The 27,043-nt window shown below is 37.0% G+C and overlaps 1 protein-coding gene across 3 annotated transcripts in view; it reads left to right on the forward strand.

Moving 5' to 3' along the window:
• Positions 1-27,043, forward strand: part of myh10 (myosin, heavy chain 10, non-muscle) — a 68,923-nt gene that overhangs the window by 39,410 nt on the left and 2,470 nt on the right. For all 3 annotated transcript variants that reach the window (XM_051896218.1, XM_051896217.1, XM_051896219.1), the window contains 32 exons: positions 508-651; positions 1,252-1,347; positions 2,210-2,328; positions 2,759-2,911; positions 4,179-4,352; positions 4,563-4,736; positions 5,307-5,421; positions 9,043-9,236; positions 9,378-9,499; positions 9,620-9,689; positions 10,607-10,767; positions 10,927-11,035; positions 11,223-11,354; positions 11,581-11,787; positions 11,935-12,072; positions 12,189-12,312; positions 12,397-12,568; positions 13,132-13,344; positions 13,515-13,659; positions 13,877-14,083; positions 15,268-15,372; positions 15,533-15,685; positions 15,959-16,207; positions 16,887-17,099; positions 18,530-18,742; positions 20,321-20,482; positions 21,911-22,039; positions 22,181-22,269; positions 23,213-23,336; positions 23,443-23,651; positions 23,760-23,868; positions 25,929-26,101. In XM_051896218.1, the coding sequence (XP_051752178.1) occupies positions 508-651; positions 1,252-1,347; positions 2,210-2,328; positions 2,759-2,911; positions 4,179-4,352; positions 4,563-4,736; positions 5,307-5,421; positions 9,043-9,236; positions 9,378-9,499; positions 9,620-9,689; positions 10,607-10,767; positions 10,927-11,035; positions 11,223-11,354; positions 11,581-11,787; positions 11,935-12,072; positions 12,189-12,312; positions 12,397-12,568; positions 13,132-13,344; positions 13,515-13,659; positions 13,877-14,083; positions 15,268-15,372; positions 15,533-15,685; positions 15,959-16,207; positions 16,887-17,099; positions 18,530-18,742; positions 20,321-20,482; positions 21,911-22,039; positions 22,181-22,269; positions 23,213-23,336; positions 23,443-23,651; positions 23,760-23,868; positions 25,929-26,101 (4,897 nt within the window). The remainder of the gene's footprint in view (positions 1-507; positions 652-1,251; positions 1,348-2,209; positions 2,329-2,758; positions 2,912-4,178; positions 4,353-4,562; positions 4,737-5,306; positions 5,422-9,042; positions 9,237-9,377; positions 9,500-9,619; positions 9,690-10,606; positions 10,768-10,926; positions 11,036-11,222; positions 11,355-11,580; positions 11,788-11,934; positions 12,073-12,188; positions 12,313-12,396; positions 12,569-13,131; positions 13,345-13,514; positions 13,660-13,876; positions 14,084-15,267; positions 15,373-15,532; positions 15,686-15,958; positions 16,208-16,886; positions 17,100-18,529; positions 18,743-20,320; positions 20,483-21,910; positions 22,040-22,180; positions 22,270-23,212; positions 23,337-23,442; positions 23,652-23,759; positions 23,869-25,928; positions 26,102-27,043) is intronic.

A 27,043-nucleotide genomic window follows, 5' to 3' on the forward strand; every position in this document is an offset into this window, starting at 1 on the left:
TTATTACTCACCCTCATGTCGTTCCACACCCGTAAGACCTTCGTTCATCTTCGGAACACAAATTAAGATATTTTTGTTGAAATCCGATGGCTCAATGAGTCCTGCATAGCCAGCAATGACATTTCCTCTCTCAAGATCCATAAATGTATATAAAACATATTTAAATCCGTTCATGTGAGCACAGTGGTTCAATATTAATATTATAAAGCGACGAGAATATTTTTGGTGCGCCAAAAAAACTAAATAACGACTTATATAGTGATGGCCGATTTAAAAACACTGCTTCATTAAGCTTTGGAGCGTTATGAATCTTTTGTTTTGTTTCATTTTTGGGTGAACTTACCCTTTAAGTGCAAGGTCAACATGGACATGCTTGTTTCCTGTGTCATGAAGCAGGCTTTGGGTATTTTGAATGTGTGAAGGTATCTGACTGATTATGGAGAGTTTGATGCAGTGAGGTGTCTAAAGACTGCAGCTGTCTTATTAATGCTCTTGTTCTTCTGGCAGCTGATCTACTCCTGGAGGGCTTCAATAACTACCGCTTCCTCTCCAACGGTAACATTCCCATTCCTGGCCAACAGGACAAGGACAATTTCCAAGAGACCATGGAAGCCATGAATATTATGAGCTTCTCCCATGATGAAATCTTATGTAAGCATACATGAAACAAACACACCTCTACTACATTGTCTATTTACAGCTGTTTTTATATATGTTTACTAGTAAATTAAATGCATGCTGCCATTTCCTTGTAAGGATCTTTAAGGAAAACTTTTCTTATATTTCTTCACTTTTTTAAATATCTTTTTGCCTTTACTATTGCATTTAAAATGGTCCTGCAGTGACAAATAAATTTACAGTACAAATGTCCTGTGTAGTCTCTTAATTAATGAGTTCATAACTGCATGCATTGAAATAAAAATAAATTCAATTAAAAAAAATCAGTATAATATTTATTATTGATTTAAATAGTTTAATGTGTAATTTGATGCAATTTCAAAAATGTAAAATGTTTGAGTGAATAAAATTGCTGCATACATAAATCAACCTGTCCAGTTTCCAGTTTAAATGTTGTAATCGATTGACAGTAATATAATAATAAGTATACAAGAATCAGCAAAATGCAGGTTAAAATGGTTTTAGATGGAATATAAGCTTGCCACACCACAGGGCATCGACTTTCCAAAAATATTTCATGTCTACTACCCACATACTGTTGACTGTCGTCTCCTTGTTTTTCTGTCAATGTAGCAATGCTCAAGGTGGTATCAGCTGTCCTGCAGTTTGGTAACATTGTGTTCAAAAAGGAAAGAAACACCGATCAGGCCTCCATGCCAGAAAACACAGGTACCTCATACTTTCTCATCTGTTTTTTTTTTGTTTTGTTTTTTTTACAGGTTTCAAAAATGCATAATGCCTCATTTTAGCACAGAGATAATGTTTTTTTTTTTTTCAGTAATGGAAAGTAATGTATTATGTGCCTCAATAACTCTGTAAATCTTTTGGCAGTGCATTAGCATTAAAGTGTTTTCGGTATTCAGAATACCCTTTGGTCTAAACTCCTGCACCATATGGTTTTGTGCAGTTCTCCAATGCACTGTTTTGAAAAATTACCAGTTGGATTTCTCTTGGGCTCCCATGGTGACAGCTTGAATGGTTTTTGGATACATTTCATATTAAAAGAAAATACCAGAATAGTTGTGCTAAGTTGTGTTAAATCAAACGTGTTTACGCAAGAGCCCCAAAAGCGACTGTTTTACCGTCATGACACATTCCAGCAAGCTTACTCCACTGACATTTTGATTAATTTATTTTTATCATCACCGTTCATGGTAAGATATTGAAACTTTCATCTGTTCAAGCCACCAGTTTGTTTCATTCACGACATGAAGCTGGAAAATTATAGTCTTGCTGGTGGTCCAAAGGGGGAAACTCTTGGGGTTTGTTTGGCTGCTAAATGGGCTGTAAGGTTTTAGAAGTCAGTAAATTGCAATAACGACCCAACTTATTTCAAATACCTCTTATACTCATGAGCAAATATGTCTTATAATAACTTCTTGCACCGCCATTTAAGTGCATAAGGGAAGCTCCTAAAATCCTATCAATCGAAATGGAATGTCACCATTTTTAGTCAGTTTGCACTACAGATGTCCATTTTCTGATGTGGTTTTTTTTTTTTTTTTTTTTTTTTTTTTTTCCTGTTTTTCAGCTGCTCAAAAACTTTGCCACCTGCTCGGCATGAATGTCATGGAGTTCACACGTGCCATCCTGTCTCCAAAAATCAAAGTGGGCAGGGACTCCGTACAAAAAGCCCAAACTAAAGAACAGGTAATGAACCATTATTTTTCCATTTTATATCTGTCAGAACAGCCTCCCTCCTGTCTATGAAACAATGCTTTCATTAGTGTTTTACCTCTCTGCCTGTCAGGCCTGATCATTGACCAGTACTATACTTTCGTACGTCACATTTCCTTTTCACCTCTGTGTCCATTTACAACAATAGGCTGATAGTCTCCTGTCATTAAAATGTCATCATAACAAAATCCGCAGATGGGGAAGTGTATGAATTCTCCACTTCCACTATAGGGTCCTTTCAGGTTTTGCATACCATTTTTAAAAAAAAAAAAGGTTGTACACTTTATAGTGTGATCATAATGCATATTTTTGTAAATGTGATGTATGTCACCTTTTTTTTTTTTTTTTTTTTTTTTTTTTTTAAATACCTTGCCTGACCCTGTCTCTCTGTTCCTCTGACCAGGCTGATTTTGCAGTGGAAGCTCTGGCCAAGGCCACATACGAACGGTTGTTCCGTTGGCTTGTTCACCGCATTAATAAAGCTCTGGACAGAACCAAGCGCCAGGGAGCTTCCTTTATTGGCATCCTGGACATTGCTGGCTTTGAGATATTCCAGGTGTGGCTTCCTCAGATTTTGTACCCAGCTGTCTCTTATGCTAAATCATAGATATTAATCACTATACTGCAACAAATCAGAGGTCATATGATACCAGATTTTCTAAAAATGCAGGCAATGCAAGAACCTGAATTTTTTGGTTTAAAAAAAAAAAAAAAAAAAGGATATTATTTGGGACCAAATTTTATTTGCTATAGTTTACCACAGATTTAGAGGGTTTTGTTTCATCACTAATTAAAAACAACTATTGTACAAAATGATAGGATTTCTGTTGAGTGAATAATGTATATAAGTTCTTGGAAGGTTATACTATGGTAACATGCAACCCATCAAAATAAAAGTTTGGTTTAACTTAAAGAAATTGTGACAGAAATATTACTTGTGCAATAGAATGTAATTCTCAAAGTAGTAATAAATTTTTTCTTTTTTAACAATTTTATTATTATTAAGAAATATCACATTTTTAATAGTAAACCTCTAAAAATAGAAATGAATGGTACATTTTTAATTTGATTTACATTTTAAAAGGTTAATTGAATTGTTAATGTTTTATGCCTTCATTTGATTACCACCGTTTATGATAATACATTTGTATTACAAATTTTAAATCATATATCCATAAAAATTAAAACGTACATCACAAAATTTCAGAAAAAACATTGTATAGGCCTTATTATAATAAAAAATTTAATAAATTATTGAATTGTTAAAGTTTTATGAATTCAAATTATTAGACATGCTTTTTGATTATTAAAATTTAATTAAACCATTAAAACACAATCCAGAAAAAATAAAACGGAAAACAAAAAATTTTGGGAAAAAATAAATTTGAAAATGTAACTTTTGTTAAACCTTTAATAAATTGTTTTTAAATTTAAATTTAATTTAAAAATGAATTTGTGATATAACTAAAACAGATTTCATAGGGCCCATTTTGTGCCATTAAGGAGGTTTCTTCCTTCAAGTTGTGCTGGAGGATGTCTTTGCTAACTTGGTAATGGACATTGCTTCGGATAAGATGTAGTAATATAATTATCGCATTGTTAGGAACAGAAAGAAATAACATGGTTTACAGTAAACAGTGTAATTGGATACCCACTCATAGCTACAGTATTCAGTTAAGTGATATTGATATTGATGATACTGATGTTGGTTAAAGAATATTATGCGTGCTCTAGGACCAAAAAAGCTATGGACAAAAACAATTTGATCAACAATCATATTTCAAACAATCATATTTTATTGCTCTCTCTATCTTTTTTGGCAGTTGAACTCATTTGAGCAGCTCTGCATCAACTACACCAACGAGAAGCTTCAGCAGCTGTTCAACCACACCATGTTCATCCTGGAGCAGGAGGAGTACCAGCGTGAAGGCATCGAATGGAGCTTCATCGACTTCGGCCTTGACCTGCAGCCCTGCATTGACCTCATCGAGAGACCGGTGAGTTCCCGCATCAGCTCTTTTATACATATTTTTTACTACAGTTGTGTTTGTCCTTGAATTCTTTGCTCTGGGTTGCTATAAATATTTTCTTCCCCAAGCATTTGCAGAATTTAATGTGACTAGTTACTGTGCAATTACAAATGCTTTTAGTGTTTTCTTTCAGCTTTTCTATAATTGTTTTGATCAGTCATATGGTGCCATTCCCAGGCAAATCCTCCTGGTGTGTTGGCTCTGTTGGATGAGGAGTGCTGGTTCCCAAAAGCCACTGATAAAACCTTTGTGGACAAACTGGTGCAAGAGCAAGGCACTCATGGCAAGTTCCAGAAACCACGGCAGCTAAAGGACAAAGCCGATTTCTGCATCATTCACTATGCTGGCAGGGTACGTCTGCATTGATATTTATGACACCACACTTAGCTGTAGGATTCACCTCTTGTACTTCAGTTCTGTGATATCTCATATAATTAAGGCTTTTTGTAAGTGTTTAATTGCAACACGGAATGCATCATAACCTTATGTAATTGGATTTAGTCAGGTCATACTGGCTTGCAGTGAAATGTTGCGTTTCTGTCTTTCAAAGGTAGCAGCAACCAGCTGTGGTATGTGCTAACCATAGGCCACATCTGTTTCAGATCAGTGAACTGTTTGCAATAGAAACTTGACACTGCATGAAATGAGGAACTTTTGATATTTTTCTCTCTTTGAGCTATGTTTGGGTTAAAAGCCAGAAAATTAGAGCTTGCTTTGTTTCCTGTTGTTTAAGAAGAGTAATATAATGCATTGATTTATACTTTATCACTTTCAGTAGTTACATAACACCATGCAAACAGCCAACAACTGCTGAACTGCAGAACCCCTTAAATCAAACGAACCAATCCTGGCCTAATTCCATTATTCCCATCTTGAGTGTTTTAGTGAGTTAACATAGTGTTTATTTCCCTCATCCTGCAGGTTGACTATAAGGCAGATGAGTGGTTAATGAAAAACATGGACCCTCTAAATGACAACGTGGCCACGCTCCTGCACCAGTCCACGGATAAGTTTGTGGCTGAACTGTGGAAGGATGGTAAGCGGTTTTCTTCTCGAGTGCCTTCCAGATTCCTCCCGACATATGAAACGGCCATTTTTATTGCTCTACCCTCCCACTCTGTGAAGAAAGAGACTGTTGTTTTCAATCTTCAGTTTCATGTCTTTTCTGTCTTGTAAAAAGAGCTTGTCGTGCATTTCGGTGGCTTGACGCAAATATTTTAATGAAGTGGGAGGGAACTATTAATTCACTTACAAAGAGTCAAACTTGGGGCTGGGCAGTGTTCGAGAAAGGATTTTCCAACACTGTTGATACCACAGTAGTTATATTTCCACATTATATGTAGGCAAGACTGCTTTACATTACATACAGGTGAGAGAAGTAAAGAAATATGGAGTGAATGCAAAAATGGGGCGTATCATATTGTCTTATTTATGTCTGACAGCATTTTTCACTGCATTTCCCTATATATTACATTAAAGGATTAGTTCACTTCAGAATTAAAATTTCCTGATAATTTACTCACCCCCATGGCATCCAAGATGTTTGTCTTTCTTTCTTCAGTCAAAAAGAAACTAAGGTTTTTGAGGAAAACATTCCAGGATTTTTCTCCATATAGTGGACTTCACCAGGGTACAACGGGTTGAAGGTCCAAATTGCAGTTTCAATGCAGCTTCAAACCAGCCGAGGAATAAGGATCTTGTCTAGCAAAACTTTTGGTTATTCCTCGTCTGGGATCGTGTAGAGCCCTTTGATGCTGCAATTTGGACCTTCAACCTGTTGGTAACTGTTGAAGTCCACTATATGGAGAAAAATCCTGGAATGTTTTCCTCAAAAACCTTAATTTCTTTTCGACTGAAGAAAGAAAGACATGAACATCTTGGATTACATGGGGGTGAGTAAATTATCAGGAAATTTTAATTCTGAAGTGAATTAATCCTTTAAAATAACCTAATAATAATAATTTTTTTTATGTGAAATTATTTATACTATGGCAAATAATTACTTAAAAGTAAATACAATTTGTGTGTGTGCCAAGATCGATCAGTAGGATCTTAAAATGTTAAAAATAAAAGTACACTTAACATCCCAATACATTTGAAACTAGTGTGCAAATGGAATGATGACTTACTGTTGCTTGTTCTCACCTGTGTTGCATTGCACTAACCAGTGTTTACTACCATGTATGTCTTTATGTGCTAGCTGTGTTCTACTACTTTTTTATTTTGCTTTTTCTTCTTGTTTATCCCCCTTTGCCCCTTTCTCTGTCTCTCGAACATAGAGATTCAGAATATCCAAAGAGCGTCTTTTTATGATGTCTCTAGTCTCCATGAATCGCCAGGTGAAGGTATACGATGCTGTAGGTCTCTGCTTACCAGCGCATTGTGTACTTTCAAACACTCCCATGGCTTGTAGACCTGGGCCCTGGTCCCTCTAGCTGGCTAACTTTAGAGTTAGCTGGATCCATTTGGAAGGAAGCTTGACTTGGCTGATTCATTAGAATGCCCAAACTGACCATGAATGAAGATTGCATGAAAAATGAATGCATGTGCATAGTGAGTAATGCAGAGCACAGACACAACACAACATTTGAAAGTGACCTGGGTAACTCTCTTTGTGTGCTGGCTACAAGGATTAGGGGCCCTGCTTGTTCCTTGAGTGCCTTTTTTAGCATTTTTGACCACTTCACATGCCCCCCAAAATATTCTTCCTCTAATTTAATAGTTTAAAAAGTGTAAAATAATTATTACATCTGCACATGTAGTATTTTCAGTCCAGACAGAGTTGAAAGAGGCCATTTTGACAGAAGAATAGGTGAATCTCACAAAACTTTTCAAGAACATGTGCGAGTCATATTTCAACCCAAAACAATGCAACAAAAATATTAAAATGGGCTTCACAATCTGTATGTTAAATATTATTCCCTTTATTCTTTTAATTTTGGAGTGGAATGTGACCTGGACCTGGTTTTCATGAGATTCCCCCAAACACAGCTTGGTTTTCAGCAGACAGTGCAGTGTGTGTCTGTGTGGTATGGTGGTTATGCCCTTGCACCTCACGGTCAGACTACTTGTTTGTTTTAAGTGTCAGACGGCGATTTAATAGGCCGTGTGAGAGAGATGGAGTTTGGGTGAGGGGTGGAGGAATTCTGTAGTGTCTCCGACAGGGAACGTGGAACAATACACGTCTTGTTTCATTGGAATCCGAATGACTCGCTCAGCCCTGTGCCAGTCAACACTGACAGCTCAGTAGATTCTCCATGGAGGAAAAGGAAGCCACGTCAGGAGCCCCATTATGAGCAGAACATTGCTTGGAAGCAATTCTTAAGAGTGACATTTACAGGAATGCTACAAGACCTAGAATTGTAGTTCTAGCAACTGTAGCTAGACTTGGCCAGCCCCCACTGAATCAAAAAGATGCAGTTTCTGATTACTTGTACTTTAAATGATTGAAGTTTGACTTGTTTTGTCCTATGGCACTGTTATCAGACTCAAATTTGTGAATATAATTTTTCTGATTGGTATCTTATTTATTGCTAAGCATATTTATTCTCATTGATTTATTCAGTTGCTGAAAGGAGACATTTTAGTAACATTACTCTTGGTATACGTGTCATATTTCACTGAAAAAAGAAAAGCACATTTTCCATCAAAATTCTAATTGCCGTAATGTGTCAAAGTATTTTGGTAATGTTCATTGTTGATTCTCATTAGAAACTATGATTTGTTTTATTAAAATCAGCATACATTTTAGGCAATACAAAAAATACTTACACAATGTATCATTACTTTACAAAGCACATTTTTGTAGTACAGTAATGAGACTGAAATTATTCTGCATTTCAGTAATGGGTGGAAAATGTACTTTTAAAAAAACATTTAAAAAACATCTTATTGAAGCCTTTTTAAGGTCCATTTTTAAGGAAAATGTCTTCCTTTTATCAAGAATGAAATAAGAGATTATAAAGCACTGCTAAATCTACTCTACCATTGCTGAAATTACATCTCAGCACCAAAAAAAATCAGATTTTACTAGATTTGTAAATATAAGCTGCATTCAAAGATATATATACATACAGTGTGATCGGTGTAGTCTGAGCTCACTGAATCCATGAGAGCAGTTAATGAATTAACATCTGACTCACTGAAGTGCAAGGTATTGGGGTGATACATATCCTGGACATGACCTAGGTTTTGAGGTTCACCCTTCCATATTATTTATTTTGCAGCTTGTGCTTGTTTATAGATGTAGTCTAATCCCTGGCACTCATCATCTATTTCATATCTCCATTTGCCTAGCACTGGATTTGCTGGCATAGTAGTGGCCATTGGCTCTTGAATTGGCTGTCTGAACTTGTGACATTGAGTCAAAATACACTGTACTAACTTTAAGAAAATTATTTTCTGTTTTCTTTTGGGATATGATGATTAAAGGCCTGAAAAAAATCAAAGGACAGTTTTGTAAAAATGCAAAAATACACAGCGTATTTTGACCTTCTGCTTGTTGTTGTTGAATTAGAGCTTTAGTTGTAGATTTCCCTCTTCCATCTTCACATGATTTGGCTGTGCTATGTCACTCTTCTTTAATTATGTTCTGTAAATACTCTTAATATCAACCTAACCGCTTGGTATCTTTCTTTTCTCTCACCCTTCATGGTAGTGGATCGTATTGTTGGTTTGGACCAGGTGGCAGGGATGAATGAGACTGCATTTGGAGCTACGTATAAGACCAAGAAGGGCATGTTCCGTACTGTGGGTCAGCTCTATAAAGAGTCCCTTACAAAACTCATGGCCACACTCAGGAACACCAACCCTAACTTTGTCCGCTGTATCATCCCCAATCATGAGAAAAGAGTAAGTGACATTTGTCCCTTCAGTTGTAAGTAAATGTCCTTTTAGCAGAATTAAAAACAAAAAAAAAAAAAAAAAAAAAAAAACTAGAGTTTATTTAATGTAGTAATGCAACTCATTGTCATTGCTGTTCTTCTCTGTTAGGCTGGTAAACTGGAGCCCCATCTGGTTCTAGACCAGCTGAGGTGTAATGGAGTTCTAGAAGGAATCCGGATCTGCAGGCAGGGGTTCCCTAACCGTATCGTCTTCCAGGAGTTCAGACAGAGGTGTGTTTCAGATATCTCATTAAAGTGTTGAGAAACTCTTCATACCTCCTCAGATGCTGTAGCACCAATATTATCATATTTTATCAGTGAATAAAACTGTTAAATCTGTTTTACTATCAGATATGAGATCCTCACCCCTAATGCAATACCCAAAGGTTTTATGGATGGCAAGCAGGCTTGTGAGAGAATGGTGAGTTTTCTTAAACCTCAGATGACTGAGGTGAGGTTGACCAGTCCTTTTTACCATCAAGTTTCATATGGAGGTACAAAGCCCAAAATAAAATAATTAAATCACAATATTTTAAAATATCAATATTTTATAAAATATTCCATGAAAACATTCACTACCATTTAAACGTTTTGGATCAGGAAGATTTTTTTTTTTTTTCCAAAGAAAAAAAATAATACTTTTATTCAGCAAAAACACATTAAATTGATCAAAAGTGACCGTTTTACATTGTTGCAAAAAAAACAAACATATTATGCAGCACAACTGTTTTTAGCATTGATAATAAGAAATGTTTCTTGAGCAGCAAAGGATCGTGTGACACTGAAGACTAGAGTAAAGATGCTGAAAATTCAGCTTTGCCATCACAGGAATAAATTACATATTAAAAATGCAAAAAATATATTTAACTTATTTTAAATTGTAATATTTTACTGTATTTTGATCAAATAAATGCAGCCTCAGTGAGCATAAGAGACTTTCAAAGACATTAAAAAAACTTACCTACCCAAACTGAATGGTAGTGTAATTATTGTTTTAAAAATGTCATAATATCCATTTTATTAATAAATGAATCATCATAATCATAATGAAAAAATAGTATATCCATATGTCACTTTAAAAAGTAGTAGGCTTAATTTCTGAATCGCAACTGATAACACATTTCCCCAAGTAGCTTTATCATAATGATTTAAAAAAAAAAAAAAAAAAAAATTCAGAATTGAATTCAAGAATTCCAAAATAAACATTAATCATTTAATTAAGTACTTTGGTCATCTATAGTTTCATATAATTTTTAACGATGCTTAATATTGAAAAACTAGCATCTAAAATTTAGAATCTGCCAAATACGAAGTATCAACTAACATTGTCATCTGTAGATCCGAGCCTTGGAGTTAGACCCAAACCTCTACCGGATCGGTCAGAGTAAGATCTTCTTCCGCACTGGAGTTTTGGCACACCTGGAGGAAGAGAGAGACCTGAAAATAACAGATATCATCATCTACTTTCAGTCGGTCTGTCGAGGATACCTGGCTCGCAAGTAAGTCCAAATGCAAATGGCTGATATAAATCTGCTCTTAAAAGTTCAGTGGTAATATGCAGCTCTTACTGTTTATAGTGTGGAGAACACAATATATAAAAAGTATTCTTATGAGACCTTATCAGTAAACTGCTGCTGTTTTGTGGTTTTGTTTCTCAGAGCCTTTGCTAAAAAACAGCAGCAGCTAAGCGCTTTGAAAGTCCTCCAGAGAAACTGTGCCGCCTACCTGAAACTACGCCACTGGCAGTGGTGGAGACTTTTTACCAAGGTTGGTCTCGGTTTTCAAAAGAGACTGTTTACATAACTGTTGGAATGATTTGACTAGCTTTTCTGTACATTTCTGACTAAAATCTGTGTCTGTGTTGTTGCAAGAGAAACTGACTCTTTAACAACTGATTTGCAGTATGATTGTGAATAGTTTTCACTTGAGACATGCATTACAATTGTGCCTGCAGGTGAAACCTCTCCTCCAGGTGACCCGTCAGGAGGAAGAAATGCAGGCCAAAGATGAGGAGCTCATTAAAGTGAAGGAGAGGCAGGTGAAAGTGGAGAACGAATTGGTGGAAATGGAGAGGAAACATCAGCAGGTTAGCACACACATTACAACTCGCCTGCTCTCTCTTTTTGGACTTGATATCTGATTTAATGAGACACATTCAAAGTCATTATAACATAGCTAGTATATATGTTTACCTGTGAGCACATACTTGCTAAAAATCACTGTAACACATGGTCTCTTGGGGCTTTATTCCATGTACTGGTATGTCCATGATCTTGAAAATGAGAAAATATCTTGTGTGATGTTTGTTTCAGCTTTTGGAAGAGAAGAACATCTTGGCAGAGCAACTACAGGCCGAGACAGAATTGTTTGCTGAAGCTGAAGAGATGAGGGCTCGCCTGGTGGCTAAAAAACAAGAGCTGGAAGAGATTCTTCATGACCTGGAGTCCCGTGTGGAGGAGGAAGAGGAGAGGAACCAATCGTTGCAGAATGAGAAGAAGAAAATGCAGTCACACATACAGGTGACAACTTAATGGGGGAAATATAATCTTGAATCCGCTGTAAACTTTTAATAGTAAATTTGTATCTAAAACTTCTGCAGTAAGTACTAGCTAATAGTAAACACTGTTGCTGTCCATAAACCACAAGTGAGTGTGTGTGTCTTATAGGACCTAGAGGAACAGCTAGATGAAGAAGAGGCTGCCCGACAGAAGCTTCAGTTGGAGAAGGTGACTGCTGAAGCCAAGATAAAGAAGATGGAGGAAGATATTCTTCTGTTGGAGGACCAGAACTCCAAATTTCTAAAGGTCAGTGTGGATGTCAAACTTCCTGACACAAAATGCAGCCCAGGGCCTTTGCGATAAGGATGCTCAGAAAAGAACTTTGAGTAAACTGAACCATTCCCTCTCTCCCTATCCCTCAGGAGAAAAAACTCCTGGAGGACCGTGTCAGTGAGATGACCTCCCAGCTGGCTGAGGAAGAAGAGAAGGCGAAGAATCTTGGCAAAGTGAAAAACAAGCAAGAAATGATGATGGTGGACCTGGAAGGTGAGGACAGGGTTGAATATGGATCTTTTTAATCAAGTAAAACATTGAGACTTATATGTTTGTGTGCGCGCGTTTGACCATCAGAGCGTCTGAAGAAAGAAGAGAAGACTAGGCAAGAGCTTGAGAAAGCCAAAAGAAAGCTGGATGGTGAGACCACAGACCTACAAGACCAGATAGCTGAGCTGCAGGCCCAAATTGAGGAACTCAAGATCCAGCTGGCCAAAAAAGAAGAGGAGCTGCAGGCTGTACTGACCAGGTGAAGATCAGTGAGGAGCACAGGTTAAGAAAGGAGGTTATTTTAATGAGTAAAGTATAATAGTTGAGCCCAAAAAGTTTGGCTGTCATCTAGATGACTATTGTCTAAACAATAACTTATGGTTGGCTGAGTTGTGCTGGAATCAAATAAATTGGTATATTAGTCATGGAACATTCTTGACCTTCTTGGTTTGTGTTTATCTTCGTGTTTATTTAAAAATAAATCTTTCTTAACCCAAACTTTTGAACGGTAGAGTATGTCTTCCACAAAAATAAGCACCAAAAATGTTTCAGCATTGATAATAATGAGAAATGTTTCTTAAGCACCAAAACACCCATTCAGTAATGTCAAATTTCACGTCAAGAAATATACCAGTCATAACAGAGGTTATTTACAAATAGTCTTAAAGATACGGTAGCAAAATTGGCCTAGATTTTAAACTGGCCTGCCTCTATTCTAAGGATCAAAAAGAGTTTGTAAAAAAAAAAAAAAGTATAGAATATAACCCCTTAAATCGTGCATCGTTTTGCTAATAATCTTTGCTTTTATTTGTTGTTCCACAGAGGTGATGAGGAAGTTGCTCAGAAAAACAACGCCCTGAAGCAAGTACGGGAGCTGCAGGCCCAAATAGCTGAGCTGCAGGAAGATTTGGAGTCTGAGAAAGCGGCCAGAAACAAAGCTGAGAAACTTAAGAGAGATTTGAGTGAGGAACTGGAGGCTCTGAAGACTGAGCTGGAAGACACCCTGGACACCACTGCCGCCCAGCAGGAGCTGAGGTACAAGAGGAAATAAATCCAATCTACCACAAAATGAAATTAGGGCCAGTTTTAATCCATCCCCATTTAAAAAAAAAAAAAGAAAAAAAAAAGATTGAGTTAATTGACTAATCTTTGAACCCTGCTCCCCAAATTTGTCTCACCTAATAATGTGTCTTTTGCTCATAAAGGACCAAACGAGAGCAGGAGGTGGCAGAGCTAAAGAAGGCCATCGATGACGAGACGAAAAACCATGAGTCTCAGATCCAGGAGATAAGACAGAGGCACGGCACTGCTCTGGAGGAGATCTCTGAGCAGCTGGAGCAGGCCAAGAGAGTAAGCCATAGAGATGAAGACTACATGACTCATTACTGTAGGGAGCCATTTCAATTCTAATGTCTTGACTGGAACACTGCCAGTTGTCTGCTGTCAAGAATGATGTGTTTGGAATTCATTTTCTTGTTCAGTGATTGAATGTGGTACAGTCTCCTGTTGATACAGGTCAGGAAAATATCTGGCTCTCTCACACTGACTGTCTGTCTGTCTACACTAGGTAAAGGCAAATCTGGAGAAAAACAAACAGACTCTGGAGAGCGATAATAAGGAGCTGGCCAGTGAGGTGAAGAGTTTGCAGCAGGCCAAGTCTGAATCTGAGCACAAGAGAAAAAAACTTGAGGCTCAGCTGCAGGAGTTCATGGCCCGCTTCAGTGAGGGAGAGAAGGTTAAAGGAGAACTTTCAGACCGCTCCCACAAACTACAGGTCAGTTCTGTTACACTGTGTCACATCAACTACAAGTGAGTGCTGCTACACTTCCTCTCATATCTCTTGGTAATTTCTTTTACACAAACTACCATTACACTCCCTCCCCCTCTCATAAACTACAGATCACTGTTGTTTGATTTGATTTTGCAGACTAAAAGTGTGGCTATATTTAGAGCTGCACGATTAATCAGAAATAAAATTGGCTTGCTGCAGTGTTTCCCATACATTGATTTGTTTGTGGCGGCCAGCCACAGTATCAACATTGACTGCCACAAATAGATTTCATTCCGTTCCATTCATTAGATTCTGGTAGCCGAAAATATATTTAAACTTCTCATAATAACATAAAAGGTCTTTAAAGTTGTGTTTTGCGGCATTGCTGTTAAACAAACTAAAATCGAAGGCATGATAAGGCTTTGTGTTCTTATCAAATCACAAAAGACTGCTCAATGAGAAGTGCACACTTCGCTCAGGCGATCAGCACGTGATCTGCTCCTCATCTTGGTTCACAGTGAATGAATGCACTGAACTCAATCTCTGCATGTGCTCAGCTTCGCGTGCATTTGGGTACGTAGCGGGCCCCAGTTACACATTATTTTCACATTTGCATAGTTGATGATTACAGCATTTCAAACTAGATTTGTAATGAGTTTACAAACGCATTAGTAAACTTGTTTTCCATCAAATAGAAGCTCAACTGCAGTTTCCATCACAAATAAAAGCCCTTTTATCTCTTGCAAGTATAGAAATTAGGACAAAACTAATTATGAAAGTTTAATTTATTTTTCAGTGCATTTGTTTTTTTTTTGTTTTTTTTTAAACAATATATGGACCGAGGGGGACCAAGTTCGACTGAAGTCCACCCACCACAGTTTCACAAAATCCTGTGGAAAACACTGCTTGGTGTGATTATCAAATTGTTAAAGATTTACTGTTAAAATAAATATATTATTATACAACAATAAACATGTATTATTATTATTATTATTATTATTATTATATAATCATATTGATATATAAGCACAAAATGTAATTTTTTTTTTTAATATATATAAAAGCAGATATAATTTGACAATTCTGGTAAATTCTGACTCTGTCTGTGGTCATATACCCTTGTACATTTGAAATAGATCAGAATCCAGGGTACATGTGAAATATCCTTTGTTTGTCATTTGTTGCAGACGGAGCTGGACAATGTTTCTTCTCTTTTGGAAGATGCTGAGAAGAAGGGAATAAAGCTGGCCAAAGACGCCTCCAGCTTAGAGAGTCAGCTTCAGGATACTCAGGTAATGTGTCTCTACAAACTTGAAGTGCTGAAGGAGTGGTTTTATTAACTACCAACAAGGTTGACCCATAGTATGCTCCTGAAGTAACTTTATTGTTAAAACGGCAATAAAAAAACTGCACAGATTTAATAAAAACAGTTGTTTAATATTATGTATGTAGGAGCTGCTTCAAGAGGAGACACGTCAGAAGCTGAACCTGAGCAGCCGTATCCGTCAGCTGGAGGAGGAGAAGAACAACCTCCTGGAGCAGCAGGAGGAGGAAGAGGAGGCACGAAGAAACCTGGAGAAACAACTGGCAACACTACAAGCCCAGGTACACACAATCACTCCATGTTTTTTAACGAGGACGCATGACATGCCAGTTCATATCAACATCTAGCACATCAGTTGACACATTCATTAATGATGTGTGTTACTCTGCCAAATAACATGTTGGCAAGAACGTCACAAAGCCTGTCATTTCACAAAAGTTGGGTGATGTAAAAATTTAATTTTCAGACTTCTGCTTAGAAAGGAAATTAATGTACTCTTTACATTAAAATTTAAAAAGAAAAGCACTCCAATGTAATCCTCCTTTTTTGGATAGCTGGTTGAGACGAAGAAGAAGCTGGAGGATGATGTGGGAACTCTTGAGGGTCTGGAGGAGGTCAAGAGGAAGCTGCAGAAGGACATGGAAGGGACCAGTCAGAAGCTAGAGGAAAAGGCCATTGCTTATGACAAGCTGGAGAAAACCAAGAATAGACTGCAGCAGGAGCTTGATGACCTTATAGTGGACCTAGACCACCAAAGACAGATCGTCTCAAACCTAGAGAAGAAACAGAAGAAGTTTGACCAGGTATGAATTGGTTTTGCTTAAAGGGATAGTTCACCCAAAATAAAAAATTGTCATCATTTACTCACCCTCATGTTGTTCTAAACTGGATTTTCATTGGATTTTCTGGATTTTCATTCATCTTTGAAATACAGATAAAGATATTTTTAATGAAACCGGAGAGATTTCTGTACTTATTTTGAAAGTCCATTCCATAAAAACGTTGATGCGTCAAATGAAATATTTTAACGCTTAATTTAAGTCTTCTGAAAAGATGCAATCTCTTTTATATGATGAACAGATTTAATTTAAGCTTTTATTCACATATTAACAGATCAACGCACATATATAGAGCACATAAAATATGGTAAATAAGCATCAGTTTTGGTGGAATGAACTTTAAATAGAGGGAAATAAATCCCAGGTTTCATTTAAAATATCTTCATTTGTATTTAGAAGATGATTGAAAGTCTTATGTGTTTACAATGACGTGAGGGTGGGTAACTGATGACAGAATTTAGATTTTAGGTGAACTATCCTTTTTTTTTTTTTTTTTAATATATAATTCTGGGATTTTTGTAATTCTAAATTGTATTTGTTTCTTATTTTAATATACAGTCATTGAGATAATCTTTAGGTACTACTGAAAAACTTTTGTTAATAATAAAAATAACCTTAACAAAGCATTTGATGTTTATGATAGATGTTGGCGGAAGAGAAGAACATCTCTGCACGTTACGCTGAGGAGAGGGACCGCGCTGAGGCAGAGGCTAGAGAGAAGGAGACCAAAGCGCTATCTATGGCCCGAGCTCTGGATGAAGCTTTGGAGGCTAAAGAGGAATTTGAGAGGCTCAACAAGCAGCTCAGAGCTGAAATGGAGGATCTGATGAGTTCCAAGGATGACGTAGGCAAGAATGTAAGTATGTTATTGGACTGTTTTATGAGGGTAATGAAGTTTGTACTGTTTATTATATGTGTAATGGTTGAATTCATCATCATGATGTTTTAAGAATCTTTGGTGTTTTGTAAACAGCAGATTTTGTCAGCTGTTTTTGTTTTGAGACCTCATATTTGTGCTGACACCCTACAGCATGTGCTAACCAAGTGTGAGGCAGCAAGTTTCAGGTGTCATGTCATTTGCGTGTCATCACTGACAACAGAATACTTAGCAAAGCAACAAAATCAGCCAGTCGGAACATATGCACGTTTAATATACAGCATGTGGAGCAAGATTTTGGGCTGATGAGATTTCACTATTGCTGGATCTACTCAGCATTTGTGATTTGCAATTAAAAAATAAAATTAAAAATCCAGGTTTGCTGTGCTTGTTTGTTGGGCTGCACAGTTTAGCCAAAATGTTGTGATTATCAGTATGGCTATATAATAATAATAATAATAATAATAATAATAATAATAATAATAATAATAATAATACTAAAAAAAAAAATGTAGTTTTTTTTTAATAAAAACAAAATAAGAAATTTTACTCTTGTAATATTTTACTGTAAAAAAAAAAAAAAAACCTGAGTATTTATGAAAAATAATGATTTTTTTTTTTTTTCATGACATCTGTAAATTTACATTACTAATATTTATGGCGGTCTCAATTTCCTCATTTTCGTTAAACCATCAGTTTTAACTGATAAACGTTAAACCATCAGTTTTATTTTGAGAGAAAACCACACAGAGCTGTTACAGCTTCTCTTTTGTATATAAGTGCCTCTCATTACAAGTATGGGAAGATGGTGGGCACATGTTGCGTTCCCAAATGCATGTTAAAGCGACCCAAACTCAGAGTTGACGCAGAGATGGAGTTCATGTGGAGCAGCATTTACTGCAAACCGAGCCGCTCTGAGTCGCTCTGAGATGCTGCAAACTCCGGTGGATAATGAGTTGCTCACATGCAAGAACACAGTGCTGCACTTTACTCTGAAACACGCAGCATGTATGTTTATTTCATTAAATCGCAGATTTTGTGATTTAATAATCGTAGTAAGTCATATAGTGATTTTGGTTTTGTTTTGATTAATCATGCAGCGCTAAAGCAAGCAATAAAATGTGTTGTGCTGGCTGTAGCCATGATGGAAATGCAAATGTTAAAAGTGATCAGAAAAATGTGAAATTTCTGTTGTGAAAATTTATGAAAAAGGGAAATCTTCCTCAGCAATCTATAAAAAAATTTTTAAATGTCGAGTAATCATAAATGACTTGAATGGACCAAGACTAGTCATGCAAACTCATTGTTTAAAATAGTGTGAATCCTGGATTGATCATTTGGCCCTTGATTATGATGTGACAGGTTAGGACACTGTTACTGTGTATTTATTTATATTCTGTAATCTGTAGGTCCATGAGCTGGAGAAATCCAAACGCACTCTGGAGCAGCAGGTGGAGGAGATGCGCACTCAGCTAGAGGAGCTGGAGGACGAACTACAGGCCACAGAGGATGCCAAGCTGCGTCTGGAGGTCAACATGCAGGCAATGAAGGCCCAGTTTGACCGAGACCTGCAGGCCAGAGATGAGCAGAATGAGGAAAAGAAGAGAGCACTGGTCAAGCAGGTGAGAGGAATTTACAGTTTTTTGAGGATTACAAGTCATTTGAAGATAAAGATTATCCATTTATTTAAGATTAAAGGTGATTTCATTCACTCATACCAGTTTCCATCAACTTAACGTTGCAGTAAAAGAGCACTAAAACACTCTTGTAGCCAATCAGCAATAGGGGGCATATGGTGGGGGTGGAGAGAGAGTGAGCAAGAGGGAGGTTTCTTGAAAGACTGTAGAAAGAGAGTTAGCTGAGATATTACCAAAGAGGAAAAGGTCAGAGGAATATAATTGGAAGAAGAACGGTTAGGACTGCGTTAATATTGGAAAAGCTTTCCAGCACTGGAGAGACATTAGAGAGCAGGAAGGCCTAAAAAAATAGAGGCAGAGGTTGCTTTGTTTCTGCTCGATACATGAGCAACATTGGTTTTTTGCTATTTTTCACGGAACCAAGATATGCTGTTGTTGCTGAATCACAGCTGATTCATCCATACTTGCACAAGCTGTCTGATGCAGCAGCTGTTAGTGGCTGCCTGTCAAAGTCCCTTTCAAGGAAAGTCTGTTCACTCGGCGGCCATATTTGCAACGCCTCCGGGCATCTATTTCAGGCATCCAAGACCAAGTCCTATCTATTTGAATGGGAGAATCCGGAAATCTCTCAAACTGCTTGGCGAACTCACAATTAAATAACATATTTCAAATCAGCAACAAAATCTGACATGAACTGTCCCCATAAATGTTGTTTCTTATGCTCAAATAGTATCAAAAAAGCTTATTTTTCAGGCTATACGAGCCAATGCGCATGTGCAGTCCTAAGCTCGAGTCGCAGGTTTCTATGGGAACTGGAGCCTCTAATGGCAGCTGCAGTGACGCAATGACTTTATCAATCAGCGATTGGCTCTTTTACTTAGAAAGCGGGATGTATTCCCCCATATTGCGTGTTGCAGTTTCTCCCATTCATAAGTAACAGGAGTGAACAGTCTTTCTATATTTTCCTTTGTTTGCTCTTTGGGGGCAGAGCAATGAAGGGAGGTGGGTTTTTTTGGGTGTCTATTTCAAATATCAACAGTGTTTCTCAGAAATTGCTTACTGTACCTTTAATTTATAGATTTGTTAACCCTCCATTAATTGTTTTCTAATGTTTTTTTTTTTTTTTAAATGTATCTCATTTTCTTAAAATAATATTTGGGATAATTTTTTTGATAATGTGAAAGTTTTTATAATTTAGTTCAATAATTTAGTTTAAAAAAAAAAAAAAAGTCACTTCTGATGAAGAGCCTGCATGCTTGAAATGTCACCTGTGTGAGTCCATTATTAAATTTTTGCCTCTGTGTGCCGACTTTTTTTCTGTTTGCCAACTTGAGCATTTTTGCCAGTGATGTGCGTGCTTTTGTCCCGTTTTTGCTAACTCGTAATTATTAACCATTTTATTTCCATTTTATATAGATCATATGCTTGCAAAGTGAAGAAAATTGGTTTATTATCTTGTGGCAGCATTGTGTCTTCAAGAAACTTGTTGTGTCTGCAACAAGTTTTTATATGAGACAAACCTATCTGGCTCAGCGTTTTGATCCATGAGCCCTGTTCCTTCAGGTGCGTGAGATGGAGGCGGAGCTTGAAGATGAAAGGAAGCAGAGAGCTCTTGCTGTAGCTGCCAAGAAGAAACTGGAACTGGACCTCAAAGATGTGGAAGCTCAGATCGAGGCCGCAAACAAGGCCCGTGATGAAGCCATTAAACAGCTACGCAAACTGCAGGTAGAATCTTTCCCACAATGCTGCTGTTCATGCACAGAAATGTGATGACACAGTAATGATAATGCAAATAATTAAACAGATTGTGCCAACAGTAAATGTGTATCTTCAAAAGCTCCTAGCAGCAAAAGTGCATCAGTCGTTTAGCAGTGAGACAGAGATGTCTGCATCACTGACTGCTAGGGCTGGGTATCAATACAGATGTCCATATTCAATTTCAATTCGCAAGATCTCATTTTGATTCAATTCCTGATTCGATTCAATGAATAATTTTTACTGGCCCCACCACAAAAAATTAACAAACAAATAAAATAGTTACTGTTTTTGTTGTTTTTGACCCATGTAACCTTGTATTGTAATAAATAACATTGACACCAAAATTTTAGATACCAGTGAAATTTCACAATTCTCGATTCCAATTTCGATACCACAGCTAAAACTCCTAACTAATATAAATTACAAACATTATTAAAGACAAGTAAACAGTCATTCATAAAATAAGAACAAATAAAAAAACTACAAGCAATAGCAATTTGAATAATCAAATGAAAAATAACACTGCATAGTCTGTATAAATTAAATAGCGATTAATTCTTATTGAAGTTACAAAAGTTATTTAGTCAAAAGCAGGGAGTAATTTTTTTCTTTGCCTTTTGTTGTTTGATTAACATTAATGACAGGAATATTAGGCTGTTGTCACTTTAAGACATGGATCCAGTATACTGATACACGTTGTCTTTCTCTACGGTTTACTTTCACTTAAGCCATAACCGACTATGTTTACAAGGATACTTGCCTAGATGGGCATTTTGACATAAATTTTGTGTGAGTTTATCCATTCAAGCGCAAGAAGACGTGAAATTTAGTATTCGCACGCTAAGACGCACAAAACTCACACAGTGCACGAGTACTGAATTGAGTTCTCTTTCACTGTCTTGCATGTGAATGTTTAAATTGGCAAGGCTTAAAGCACGTGCAAATGATAAACTTTCGTGACCATGCAGCAATGGCCCGATCGGGACACTAACAGTTGCTTCAACTGTATGGAATATCTTTCACACTGAAAGGCGCACCTGCGTCCACCATGTTAAGCACTGAATGAATGACCGGCTCGCCATTGTAGCATCGTGCAAGGTAAATGAGAGGATGATATCTAGTGGAGAAGACTAGTGATAAGATACACGTTAATCAGATATTATTTTCAATATTTGCGGAAATATATATGCGGAAAAAATATTCATTGCCATTGTGAATCGATATCGAATCAACCACATTTAAAAACAAAAACAACAAAAAAAACGAATAATTGAAAAAATCTGTTTTTTCGCCCAGCCCTACTGACTGCATTACTGTGACTTATAGTATTAAGTCACAAGAATTAGTGCAGAGGTACGAATTAGAAGCACAGATGGCAACATCTCTTCAAAACAGGCCCAGATGAAGGACTATCAGAGAGAGCTGGAGGAGGCGCGCACATCTCGTGATGAGATCTTTGCTCAGTCTAAGGAGAATGAGAAGAAACTCAAGAGTCTCGAGGCTGAGATTCTGCAGCTGCAAGAGGTGAGCCAACAATACGCAGCCTGAAATACATCTGAAAAAAGCCTTTCTGAAGCATATTCCGCTTGTTTTTCCACACACTGTTTTAAATGAGATTAGTTAGACTGGCAAGTCTTTATGGTTTGGTTGTGATTGTGTTTTTAGGACCTGGCATCTTCAGAGCGAGCCAGACGTCATGCAGAACAGGAAAGAGATGAGCTGGCAGATGAAATCTCTAACAGCGCCTCTGGAAAGTAAGTCATTGTGCTGTAAAGTTTCTTAAAGGGATAGTTCACTCAAAAATTAAAATTATCCCATGATTTACTCAGGGGTTACTCTTTCGCCGTAAATCAATGTGTACGGCCGTCTGCCGGAAGCTAGTTATTATAGTTAAATTCAGTTTTAAATATGGATGTTTTTCTTAGAAAAACCCATCGCTTTGCTTCAAAAGGCCTTTATTAACCCCCTGGAGCCGTATGGATTACTTTTATGATGGATGGATGCGCTTTTTGGGCTTCAAAATCTCGCGCCCCCTTTCACTACCATTATAAAGCTTGGAGGAGGCAGGGTATTTTTAAATATATCTCCGATTGTGTTTGTCTGAAAGAAGATAGTCATATACACCTAGGATGGTTTGAGGGTTAGTAAATCATGGGATCATTTTCATTTTTGGAGTGAACTATCCCTTTAAAGTCAGCTTGAACCGGAAGTTGCGATTGACTTAAGTATTGTGACGTATTCCTGAGTGAAGCGGAATAGGAATGCCATTCCAGAGGGGAAGTTTTTTTTTTTTTTTCTGTGGATTAATATTGATCATTATTATTGATCATTATTATTGATCATTCTTATATTTTATAGAATCTTGTGGTGGTTTTTATAAATGATTTATTTATGCACTTTTAATTCTTGTGCCCTCAAAGTCTTTAAACAAAAACATTAACTTCCAAATTGTCACTCGCATGAGATCGCAGCAATTAGCCAACAACAATCCGATCAGTTCCTGATGGACAAAATCAAGTCATGCCCTACATTTTCACTCATTTGAGAGGACGTTCAACTCATTCATATAAGAAAAGATGATCACAATTTTCATTTCATGCTGGCTTTAATATATTTTACTGTTAATTCATTTGCTCCTCTGTTCATAGTTTGTACAAAAACAAGTTTTATCATTCATTCGCATTTGTTTTCCTTCAGGGCAGCTCTCTTGGATGAGAAGAGAAGGCTGGAGGCTCGTATCGCCCAGCTGGAAGAAGAGCTTGAGGAAGAACAAAGCAACATGGAGCTTCTCAACGACCGCTTCCGCAAGACCACTATGCAGGTGCAGTGTTGAGGAAGCTACTAGGAAACTAGTCTTTAAAAACATGGTCTGTTCTCAAAGCTCTATGTGCTTGGGAGCTTTGTAAGATGTGTAATCTACATTTCAGGTGGATACCTTGAACACAGAGCTGGCAGGAGAGCGCAGTGCCGCCCAGAAGAGCGAGAACGCCCGTCAGCAGCTGGAGCGGCAAAACAAAGATTTGAAGGCCAAACTGCAAGAACTGGAAGGATCCATCAAATCAAAGTTCAAGGCCTCTATCGCTGCCCTGGAGGCCAAGATTATCCAGCTAGAGGAGCAACTTGAACAGGAAGCGAAGTAAACAACAATGAAAAGAAACCATTTAACTTCACATTCTGTATCTGCCAAAACACAAATTAGTGCCAATGGTTTTTGTTAATGATGTATGATCTGTTCACTTCACAGGGAGAGAGCTGCAGCAAATAAGATTGTGCGTCGCACAGAGAAGAAACTGAAAGAAGTGTTCATGCAAGTGGAGGATGAGCGTCGCCATGCTGACCAGTACAAAGAGCAGGTGAATGAAACCCAAAATACTAATCTTGATTCTTAAAGTGTACTGGGTCTTGAGCTGCTTATACTGATTAAATGCAATAAATGAGACTAAATTTCCACTTTCCAAGTTTCATACATCATTTCCATGGGCTGTTTATGAAACATCTGATGCCTACAAAACTGTCTGAAGTTGCCTATTTCAATTTGATTGGCTTGCTTTTCCAAAATTCATTTTGCCGCCAAGGCACCAGACTGCTTTTGTGGATAAACTAGTCACTGGACTTGCCAAAGTTTGTGAGGTTCGTGTCAATTCAAAGAGATCCACAGGTTTGTTTGAGACACTTGATGACACATAAGCCCTTTGCACCAAATCAGCATATTATAATGATTTCTGAAGGAACATGTGACACTGAAGACTGGTGTAATGATGCTAAAAATACAGCTTTGATCACAGGAATAAATTAAATTTTAAAATAAATTCAAATAGAAAACGGTTATTTTAAATTGTACTAATATTTCACAATATTACTATTTTTGATTTAGAATTTTGACCGCCGAAAATTTTTGGCAAAAAGAAAAACGGCCGAAAATATGAGCTTAAAATATATGCTACCCCACCCCTCAGTGTTCAATGCTGAAGTTTCACTCTCGCTCTAGCTGTTATCACTGTGCGGTGTGACGCTCTGCTTAACGCACATGCGCTTCATTCAGTTGCTCACGGCCCATGCGAACTGAAAAGTCCGCTCAAATAACACATTGACATGAAATTTCTATGTAGTAGTATACTTGTTTCTGTTTGCAATAGCCCTACTTGCTGTAACATGGTGTGGTATAGCCATGCTGGGCAACACTGGTAAAATGACGCTACCCTCTCGTTTACTGATCCGCTTTGCTCCCCGTTATGCTCTGCTCACATGCTACTGTCCGTTCTGTCCGCTAAACTACATTTTCTGTCCAATTTTAGTGTTACTTTGTGTGGTTATTTAATTTTATTGGTTTGTATTTTTTTTTAATACATTAAAAATACAGTATCATTAAAATTATTGAATTTCATTAAAGAGTCTAATGTTAATACAATTCTACAAAAAAGCTCATTTAAAATAAGAAATAAATAATTTATAAAAAGTGGTTTTGGTTTTCAGCCAAGCGCATCCAGAATTTTCATTCCAGTGCATCCCTAATTTTTGATCAAATAAATGCTGCCTTGGTGAGCATAAGAGACAAATTTATTCCAAACTTTTGGATCATGTTAACCACAGGTAAAACCACACATTGCACTTCACTTATAGTATTTATTATGAAAAACAGTAGCCTAAAGACATTTAGTATAAATACAAATGCACAAAAACTGCAATAGAATATAATTACAGTATTTTTTCCTTTAATATATTATAAACACGTCTACATTACTATAATAAAATTCTATATGAATATCTCACATTTCTGATGCAATCCCATGGTTTCAGTGTTACAAGAGTAAATCATGGTAAATATCGGTGGCTTGTGGATTGAAAAGCCCTCTCACTGTATCGTGATGGCTCAGTGTTTCTCCTGTTTTCCACATCAGTGTGGTTGAGAATGTCAGCACGGTTTCATCAGGCTTTAAACTAGTTTAAATCACGAGGTGTTTGATTTGTTGTTTGTATGGGATAACTCCGCATCAAACTCGGACGCTTCTCACTGGATCTCACAGCACTGTTTAGTGGTCATTTGATTGAGACAGTCAGTGAGTAAATGCATTCGCTCTAAGCTCATGCTGCGGTGGGTTTTAAGTCGAGCTGATAAATGTTCCAGTTCAAACGAGCAGCTCTGTTTTGTTACGCTTTTGGCACGTTTGCCGTTTAATGTTTCTCATACGCAACCGAAATGGCAGCGCTTATCACTTAGGCATATTGGTACTGGCACCAGTGCAACGGTCTGCAACACGCACGTGCAGCATTATTCACATAGTGCATAAACATTTTATCAAAAACTTGTCGAACTCAGCCCTAATTGTGGTTTGTTGTTTATCTCTCATCCTGTCAATTACAGCAATAAAAGGAACTAAGAAATCAAAGACTCACAACTTCTGTCTGTCTTTAGATGGAAAAGGCAAACTCCCGCATGAAGCAGCTGAAAAGGCAGCTGGAGGAGGCTGAGGAAGAGGCGACTCGAGCTAACGCCTCACGCAGGAAGCTGCAGAGAGAGCTGGACGATGCCACCGAAGCCAGTGAGGGTCTGAGCCGGGAGGTCAACACACTCAAAAACCGCCTCAGGTATAGGCCTGTGCCAATACAGTCACATGTGACCCTGGACCACAAAATTATCGATTTTTCTTTTATGCCAAAAATCATTAGGATATTAAGTAAAGATCATGTTCCATGAAGATATTTTATAAATTTCCTACCGTAAATATATTAAAAATATATATTTTTGTGAGTGGATATGCGTTGCTAAGGACTTCGTTTGGACAACTTTAAAGGTGATTTTTCTCATTGTTTTGATTTATTTATTTATTTTTTATTTTTTGCACCCTCAGATTCCAGATTTTCAAATAGTTGTATCTCGGCCAAATATTGTCCTATCCTAGCAAACCATAACATCAGTGGGAAGCTTATTTATTCAGATGATGTATAAATCTCAATTTCGAAAAACTGATATATTCACATATTGATATACTTTAGATCCTTGTATCAACATGTATGTTTATTTGTGCCTTCATATCATGTCCTACAGTTTAATAATGAAGCAGCAAATGGTCAGACTGTCAGTGTGGTCAGCTGAGCTGATATTCACTGCAATTTCAGAGACAAAATGGATCCAAAAAAGCTGGATCAACCTTAAAAAAAACGAAGTCCTGTAAGCAGTAAAACAGTACAGTCCCATAGCAGCACTATTAGAATGACGATCTAATTGGTGGACCAGAACTGATTGTTGTATAAATTGTACATTCATTGTTGTATAAATTGTACATTCATTGGTTGGGTCTGTGTTGTAACTGTTACCTAAAACTAAAGCTATTAAAAATCATTTTCAGAAATTGAAGTAAAGCTAAAATTAAATAAAATATAAATATTAGATGGAAAAAATACACTTAAAATACTTAAACGAAAATTAGAATTTGTCTTAACCAAAATAAGTTGAAGTACTAAAATTACTAAAACTTTTTAATGCTAAAAAGAATATGAAAAATAATTAAAAAAAAATGAAAAAAAGCA

The sequence above is a fragment of the Ctenopharyngodon idella genome, chromosome 6 (genome assembly GCF_019924925.1).
Source record: "Ctenopharyngodon idella isolate HZGC_01 chromosome 6, HZGC01, whole genome shotgun sequence".
Lineage (NCBI taxonomy): Eukaryota > Metazoa > Chordata > Actinopteri > Cypriniformes > Xenocyprididae > Ctenopharyngodon > Ctenopharyngodon idella.